Source organism: Bicyclus anynana, chromosome 19, assembly GCF_947172395.1.
Source record: "Bicyclus anynana chromosome 19, ilBicAnyn1.1, whole genome shotgun sequence".
In the NCBI taxonomy this organism is placed as follows: domain Eukaryota; kingdom Metazoa; phylum Arthropoda; class Insecta; order Lepidoptera; family Nymphalidae; genus Bicyclus; species Bicyclus anynana.
Window position 1 is genome coordinate 11,998,352 of NC_069101.1, and position 9,837 is coordinate 12,008,188.

The 9,837-nt window shown below is 31.3% G+C and overlaps 1 protein-coding gene across 1 annotated transcript; it reads left to right on the top strand.

Moving 5' to 3' along the window:
* The first annotated feature begins 2,732 nt into the window (after positions 1–2,732).
* Positions 2,733–5,925, top strand: LOC112045582 (inhibitor of growth protein 5). Its single transcript, XM_024081834.2, has one exon. It carries the CDS (start codon positions 3,004–3,006, stop codon positions 3,826–3,828), a length of 825 nt encoding a protein of 274 aa, XP_023937602.1. The 5' UTR covers positions 2,733–3,003; the 3' UTR covers positions 3,829–5,925.
* The last annotated feature ends 3,912 nt before the right edge of the window (positions 5,926–9,837 follow it).

The following is a 9,837-nucleotide window of genomic DNA, read 5'->3' on the forward strand; positions in this document are numbered from 1 at the left end:
GGTGCCCATTACGTGTGAAACCTATAATTTGTAAAATTTTAATCCATAATCTCAATCTGCTCGTCGTTCGTCTCTGAATGTTAACGTAAATAGTTATATAATTTATTATGAGGTAAATTTAGTTGTTTAATTATTATTTTTTTGTAGGTTTGACTGAAAGTCTGATCTGAAAATAAGTGCGTTTATTCAAGTGTTTATTACCTATTCACAGGATACTAAAACATAATGAAGTTTTTATAATTCTCGTCTGTCTGTCTTTCTGTTTGTCCTAGCCAATCTCTGGAACGGTTGAACCGATTTTATTCGGACTTTCACAGAAAAATACATAAGGAGGAACATAAGGAGAATATGAATTTTTATAACGAAAAAACTGCACACGGGAATAGTGATGAACAGAATTTACAAAATGCGAAAAAATCAAACTTTTTCAATTAGGTATAATAATAAATAATAATAATAATAATAATAATTCTAAAATAGGTATATTTTTGAAATTAGGTTTAAATCAGTTTTCAATTAGTTTAGTTTAGAACATAGATTTACGATTCGGTACAAGTTTAGAAGCACTTTTGGAACGTCAAGTTTGTCTATGTGTCAACTTTACTCTGGAAGGCAAAGTCTACTGACAAAAGTTTTTCAATGTATGTAGTAGGTACCAGGTAGGTTCATACTTCTCAAAAAGTAATTCCATAAACTACTCCATAAATTTCGTATTGCGAATTCAATTTAAATGTATCTGGCACTCTACACGGAAATTCAACAAAATTACGGTGATTAGCGTTTGTAGTTTGTACCGGACCACGCTTGCTTTGGACCATAATTATTTGGCGGCAAAAAACCTGGTGGGGTCCAAACGAGATCTGAGGACTTGCTCTCTGTTGTTTCGTCAGATATGATCGCCGAGTGCAAACACTTGCATCAGGATGTAAAGAAAACTGGCTTTTAGTGCACGTGACTTTTTTCTTTTAGTTCAAGTTAGTCCTTGTCTTATTGTCTATCTCATTTGATGGTAAATGAGGATGCAATTTAAGAAGCGGGCTAACTTGTTAGCAGTAGTATAAAAATCCACACCCCTTTCGGTTTCTACACGACATCGTACCGGAACGCTAAATCTGTAAATTTTTTCACGTATATACAGAGTCTCCCGTAATTAATGGATAATACACAAATGGTAAATACACAACCTAATTATCTAAAAGTAATTTGAATAGTTTTCCAAAAATCCCTAGGGCGACCAAGATATTATTTTAATTTTCGGAATTTTCAAATTTTACTTTCTTGAGTCAGTTTTTTCAATGCTGTAAGTAGATGTTGTTTTATTTAAGATTTTAAAGATCTGATTTTTGTTATACATTGCCGATTAAATTACCAATGTACTATAATACTATTTTTATGAATAATGTTTTATTTGTTTAGTAGAAGAAGTTTTGAATGCAATAATTATTTTTCTTTCATTAAGATGACCCGATTAAAAAAAATTGTCCTGTAAAAAAATGTATGAAAACTTGTGTCTACTTTTTGTAGCTACAAATTTGTTGGTAAAAGTGTAAATGCCGAATTTTCAATATAATGAAAAGGTTTTTAAAGTGTGCAAATTTCAACTTTTTTTCTTCAAAATGGATTTTGAAGAAAAAAGTAGGTTTGTGCACACTTAAAAAAAAATTATTGTATTGAAAATTCAGCACCTCACCTACACTTTTACGAGCAACTTTGTAATTACAAAAAGTATACACGAGTTTTATACCAATTTATAAGCCTCGGTAAGTGTACAAGTTTTTAAAATAATTTAATGATAGAAAAATAATTATTGCATTCAACGCTTCTTCTACAAAACATTATTTATAAAAGTAGTATTACAGTACATTGGTAGTTTAATCCGCAATGTATGTGTTTTATAACAAAAATCAGATCTCTATAATTTTAATTACAACAGCATTGAAAAAACTGATTCAATTGCATCGGAAAAACTGATTCAAGAAAGAAAATTTTGAAAAATCCGAAAAAAAATATAATTTGGTTCGTAGAGATTTTTGAAAAACTATTCAAATTAGTTTTAGTTATTTAGGTGGTGTATTTACCATTTGTGTATTATCCATTAATTACGGGAGACCCTGTATATATTTTTACAAGCGTTTAGCTGGTAGAGAGGGGGAGGGACAATTGATTAACTAAAAAATAGCTCATTTATCCGTATTAGTTATTATTTTGTAATGTGTATTTCATGATATTTTTAATTCCGCGATTTTCCCGCCTCATTAGAAAAGAAATCTATTACTCTATGGACACAAATTTTTAGGTTGGTAAACCATACACCACAGACAAATCACTTGATACCGTAGACTGCCGTAGACAGAGAACGCTTGATCATCATAATTTGCTTCACAGCACAGACCACAAATGAAGCTTCACAGACCATCGTTTTCTTGTACAGTAAAAATCAAAATATTTTGTAATCTGTGCCCACCATAAAAATATCCATGAAAAAAAAGCGTCCTTTCGCCACGTTTCATTTTACACAAATTACTTGGAAAAAAGACAATAGCCATTTGACATTTTTTTAGTAATTCAAAATTAGAACAAATTAATTTTATGTAATAAAATAAAATTGTATTATTTTCAAATATTTTGCTGAAAAAAAAACTTCTTTGTAAATTGTTTCAAATAAGTTAATTAGTCTTCATAGTAAAACCAGTTATAAAATTATAGTGCTTTGTAAATTGTTAAGAGGGATCGTAGAAAGAAACGTTATTTACCAATTTCGTTTCGTTCCGTTCGCTTGATAAAATTGAAAGAACTTGCTTTGCTTGTTTTAATGTAAAGATTTGAGTGCAGTTTTTAGATTTTATTTTCATAATCTTTGAATGGTTTTATCTAATTTCTTATGTGTGCTAAAATGTTAGGTGTGTCAAAATTAAGTTAGTGTAAATTAAATAAACTTTTCTTTCATTATTGTGCTGCTGGCATACATTTTTATTCAGCTCGGTCGTTACAAAATATTGCAAAATGACTTCAGCTCTTTATCTTGAACATTATTTGGACAGTCTGCAGCATTTGCCCATAGAATTGCAGAGGAATTTTAAGCTGATGCGGGACCTCGACGACAGAGCGCACGGCCTAATGAAGACAATCGATCTTATGGCCGATGATTTGTTACCGAATATATCTAAAATGGACGAAGAAACGAAAAAGGAAAAGGTCAACACTATTCAGGGATTGTTCAACAAGGCGAAGGAGTACGGGGACGACAAGGTACAACTCGCAATACAAACTTACGAGCTCGTGGACAAACACATACGTCGCCTAGATTCTGACCTCGCGCGATTTGAATCCGAAATTCAAGAGAAAGTAATGAGTTCCCGCGCAGCGCAGCAGGCGGCCGCTGACCAAGAGACCAACCCCACCACCGTTAAAAAGGGAAGAAAGAAACTTAAAGGCACGGAGAAGGCGGCAACGACGACAGGTAAGAAAAAGCGTACAGGTGCGTCGAGCGAGGAGGAGGCCGTCGCGAGCGGTAGGTCCGCAGCGAAGAAGAAGGCGCAACGCAAGGGTACCACCACCGCTGCCGCGACAGTCAAAGAGCAGGAAGAGAACGCCGACCTGGACTCGGTCGGCGGCATGGCACACCCCAGCGACGTGCTGGACATGCCCGTAGACCCCAACGAGCCCACCTACTGCCTTTGCCACCAAGTGTCCTACGGAGAAATGATAGGCTGTGATAACCTCGACTGCCCTATCGAGTGGTTCCACTTTGCATGTGTAGATCTTAAGATAAAGCCCAAGGGCAAATGGTACTGCCCCAAGTGCACTCAGGACAGAAAAAAGAAATGATCCACAATTAAACCCTCGGCCAAACCCACAGAAAAGACTGTAACAGTTAAGAAAGAAACAAAGTGATTATATTAGGCTTTAAGAATAGTATCTAATATAACATATTGTTTTCTATTGAAATATATTATATTGATTGATGTAGGAATAATTTATTTTTAGCATAAACTGTTTGATGGAAGTAAATGAGAATAATTATTACAATTATGCAAGAATTCTGCCTTTATAACACCAGTATGGTATATACATTTAGAGCGCAATAGTGTAGCATTGCCTTTTTTAATATAAATCAGACCTTATTGATTATAATAATGCACAATTATTAAATTTTGTATATTTGTACATAAAAATACATTAGTCTACAATATTGCAATCAATATAGTTTTACATAGTGAATGAATAATATTGCTTAAAATGCCTTAATATTGTATACCTATTTTTTTATTGTTGCAACATAATATTATGTTACCCAAGCCTTAATAATGCAATAAACTTAAGCAACTATAAAAAAATAGATATAACCATTTTATATCAATTCTAAATTACATTGTATTTGAAAATAGGGACTATTTGTTGCAATGGAATTGATGCATAATAATTTCATGATAACAATTATTTATTGTAAATAGTATAATTGTTATGTACTTTAATAGAAATTTCACTATTAATAAGATAAAATAGTTTCATCTTATTAGTTATGTTTTATATGGTAAGTATGATTTATTTCATAATTTATACCTTTAAATATTAGAATTGAGTTCGATGAATTGTTTTTATTTTTAACACACTTTTATCAAGTAAATCAGATGAAAAATGTAATCTCGACGTTTTATGATTTTATAAATAATGGTTCTATACTGGACCATATGTGCATGGCCTATAATAGTAGGTCTTTAGCCTTTGAAGGCCTCGCACAAAGGAAAGTGTTCAGGCATTCTGTGTTCTGTGCAACATTTGTAACTTTTTAAACCAGCCCAGATTTCAGGCTGTCAGACCAGGCTGCTTGCTAACTACAAGATGCTTTAATGTTACATACATTATAGAGAATGCAGCATTCTGACTTCGTGAATGTTTTCTGTATGCATGGGGTCTTACCAAAGTATCTTGAACTTGTTTAAATATGATATTTAATAATATAAAGTCCAGCTGTTAATTTCTTCCTACAATGTCATCACAACAGTTTAGTATTATCCAAAAGTAAGAATAAATAATTCAATTTAATAATTTTCTGTATCAGTATGGATAATGTTATGATATAATCTTCCTTAATATTCATTATATAACTTAATAGGACACAGTCTAAAAAAGAACCATAGAAAATTGACGCTTGGCACTTAATATGTTTGTTCTATTTATATTAGTCGGAGTACCTATATCAAAATTGTCTACATTTGGAAGTATTTTTAAATATTGCATACTTTAAGCTAATTTTAAAATTATTAAATAATGTCATATTGTATTAAGTCTAAATATGTCTCAAGTATGGTATGGCTGTTACTTTTGTATGTATAACAAGCAATCTGAACATAAAGACATTTGTGTATTTTATTATTATTTTAAGTTATATAATCATCATTCAATCAATTATATAAGTTGATATTAAATGTTTTTATCATATTTCTTATTTTTATGTAGGTAAAAATACCATTTCTTTGGTTTAGTTACCAAAATTAAATTATTCATAATTTTCATTATTATTAAAATAACTCATAATAAATCACATGAAGTAGAGTGAAAGTTCTTTATTTAATTAGTTAACATTATTATTAAATTAACTTTTCCTAGTACTTATTAGAGAGTTATTAGTATTACTTCTAGAATTTACAAATATATTGATCGATTTTTTAAACATATTTATGACAAATCATACAGTATTTAGATGTTTGAATTACAGACTTATGAGTTTTCACTTTTTATTGCCAATTTTATTAATAATTATTATATTTAAAACCAAACAAGGTTTAAATTCTTCACACAAATCATCTAAATATTAATTTTGTTTAATTATAAAATTGGACACCAACTAATAAATAATGTTATATTTAGATAAGTATACAATTGACTATAATTGTTATTTTTTATTAAATATGAATGAATGAATGAATTTTGTTTTTATTTATTTCCATTCAGATTTTAACTTCCTAGGTATTTAAAGTTAGATGTTCTGCAGTAAGTAAAAAAAACTGTCTTCATAAACATGAGCAATATTCTAGGGAAAGCCTTTGCTTGGAGCACTGCTATTAACAAGAGCGGGATTGAACTGAGGACCTTGAGGCTGAATCACTACTGGTTCTACATACTGGCACTCTAATGGTTTCACGAGAAGACCTTGCTGCCTAAGGTGCTTGGTTCCTCAGAGCCCACTGTTGGGCTGGTCCCGTTCATTATTGTCTTCAACATCTGACGTGACCGTTACAGAATAATGCATTGGTGTGGTGGCTTATGGCTCCAGTCTTATCTAAGCACAACTCTATTAACTTGCAGAAGTGCAATTTTTTTTTTATTCTTTACAAGTTATATTAATGAAATGAAAATTGAAATCATGGTGCGTCGACTTTGGTAGGCAACTACTCATTGGCGTATCTAGTATTATTTCCTAGGGTGGGCCTGGCCCATGCCATTAAAAAGAGTCGACACTCGATATATAAATTTCGTTTACATTGTGGACGCTGGCCTCTAAAACGGGTCTACTGACTAAATTGATTTTTCTTTGTATTTTTTATATTTTAGCGTCAATCATAGAATTTTAAATCGGTAACCCAGAATTCTAGGGTGGGAACTTAACCATTCTGGGTGGGCACGGCCCCCCGCTATATACGCCTATGCAACTACTACCACTGCGTACGTGATCCAATGCAAGTAAGCTGTTGTCACAGGGACTAAAGTTGCTTGAGCGCACGCACTTTTGGAACCCGTCGTTGGTTGACCTCCTTTTCAATTCATCTGTAAGTACATTATTGTATTTCGGTGCCAACTGCCAGTCCATATATTTTTGAATGAAAGCTAAATTGTTTTTTTTTGCTTAGAGGAAATTTCACTTGAGGAAGTTTGATTATTAGGTGATATTTTGATATATATATGCGCTCTCTTGGAAGGAATTTAAGATCTACGGTTTGAACCTCTCAACAACCCGTTACCTAGAGAGGGCCCAATTTAATATTAAATAAAAGAGGATGAGAAAAATTGTAATTGTAGGTAGAGTCAAAAGCTTTACACTAATTGTAGCGCGAATGTTCATTTATAGAATTATCATTGTTGCTACAAAGCAAGTCGATTGAATGGCCTAGGACTTGGATGCTTTGCATTTGACAATTTTTTTTAATTACCATCTGCCCTCTCTGCAATCCGTACACAACATTGTAGGTAGAAATTTAATGGCTAAAGAAGTAAATGGTGAGATTCGACAAGGCGTAAGCTAAATATATCTCAAATACATTAAATTTTAAATAAATCTAGTTTTCGGCAAACAGACAAAAAATTAAAAAAAGAAAACAAACAATATATTTTTTTATATATTTTATTGTATGTATTAGCAAATAAACAAGTTATAAAATATTTTCTTAATAGAAATGACACTAGTCCGGGATACAAAGCACTAGCTTAGTGTTACATCAATCTTACATGGGTGTCCATACATACCTATTAACGCCTTTTGATATTAATTTTTAATTATTCATACATTTTCGTATTACAAGTTTAATAATAATTGTTTGATATTATAAATATTGCAGATACCGAAAGCGTTTTCGATTAATTAATTAATAATAATTTATAATTAAAAACCCCATGACTGACTGTAAAGATTGCGAGGTCAACCGATCTCAGAGCGACAACAATATACTTTAGGTAATTAACATTTTAAAATTATAAACTTTAAACGTACATGAAAAAAAATGCAAATAAATAATTAGCAAATACCGGCATACGGCGACACGTGGGAGCGTTTACATAATCTACAAAATATAAAACATGCTTTATTTGATTCTCTTAATATCTATAATTTACATTTCCTTAGCACATACAGTGATTCATATACGTAAGTCATGCTATACTACAACATTGTTCATAAACATACCGAGAACGTAAACATTTTTGAGGGTAGATTAATATATTAATTTTTTTACCAGTAGGCCTAGCATGCAGGCGTATAATATAGCGAGGTATCTAGGGATGGGCCGTGCCCACCCTAGAAACCTGTGCTGAGGATATGGAATTCTATTAAGATACTAATAATAGACATGACGCCGGGGGTCAGCCCACCCTACGAAATAATCCTAGATACGCCAATGCTAGCATAGCGACCAACAACAATATCGTAACGAGAAAAATACATTGTCGACCAAAAGCGGAGTTGTCCGAGTCCCGGCTCTTCCGTTCCAAAAACAATGAAAGAGAAAGCCATATTTCCGGTTGCACCGCTATTGGTTGTCTCGAGATATGTCGTGGTGCGTAATTTCGGCCTACGGTATTGAATAAGTATTTTCCGAAAGATAAAATTCAATTTAAATTTAATAAAAATTTTTTTTTCATAAATTACCGCACTTAAAAATACACAAAAGATATATTACAATATACAAACTGTATAAAGTCAAGTTGAGTGACTTTGCAACTATAAATTATAATTACTTAAATTTAAAAATCAGAGAGAATTTCTAATTATATTAAATAATTAGAAAGAAGTTCTAATTATGAAGTTTTTTATATTGAAATGTCGTGCTTCACGCTATAGATGGGCGACAAATTATGAATTTATTATTATTTTTTATGTACATACAATATATTAAAGTACTAACGCATGTTGCAATACACACTTCGCCATCTAGTTTGTGTTATGGGTACTAAAAATCTCTAATTATTTATTAGATTTCATAGTTGTAACTTACAACGACAATAATGATCTTGTTGATTGTTGCTATGGACAAGAAATGCTTTTGGACTCATAGTACTGCCTTGCAACAACAAATGATTTTTTTTTCATGTTTGTTTATACATTTTAAATTAAATCATTTTCCAAAGAATTGCAAAGTGACTCAACTTAACGAATCCGCACTTATTAGTAAAAAAAATACAAAAAAAAAATTAAATAATAAATGTACATAGCAAATAAATGTAATAGAATCATAAGAAAACTTATTATCGTTATTTCTAAAACGTTTCGGTGTAGTTTCTCTGGTCACTTATTAAGTAAAAAAAAAATACATAAGGTACTTAAATGAAGTGTCAACTTAAACCTAACTACGTACAAATTCTACACTTTACTCAAATTTGGTACACATTCGTTGCTCATTTTTCATTAATAGTATTTTTTTATAGTTGCAGGAGATGGGAGCAACTGAACATTTTGGAATGCATATAAACATGAAGTTGTTTGAATTGTTGTTGAATAACAAATATATTTATTAACCATCCACAATCAGACTATATTATTAAATTATTTATTATTATTAATGTGCGAGACAAAACCTTTATCTGTGGTAAGAAATTTGAGCTTGATTACCATATGTGAATAGTTAGAAGAAACTCATATATAGAAGTAGAATTACAATTTTCACTGTTTATTCAAGAAGAAATATGCAACAGCGCATTTGACTGGAATAACCAAAATTTTCTCTTTATTCTATAGCTTTTAACCACCTGACTATATTTGGGATTAGGTAAGAAGAAGGTAGGTCCTTAATTCATCGCAAGTAAATATTTTAGTAGAGCAATATTTTTTTTAATTTAATTTAATTTAAAAACTTTTTTCTTTGAAGTCACTTGAAATGTCCTGAGAACTCGCTCTTATCAAAGGTACCCCGCAGAATTCTCATTTCTCGAAAGTTGATTTTTTACAAGAAAAAGGAGAAAATTTCTTTCTAAAGGAGACTGAAGATTATTATGTCAAGGTCATCCCGTCAAATTTCTCACATAGAACACAGACAGTTTGATGATTAATGATTTCTTAAAAAAAATGGAAGTTATCAACTTATCAGTTTAACACAATATATGATCAGTTTTGTGATAGTTGGCACT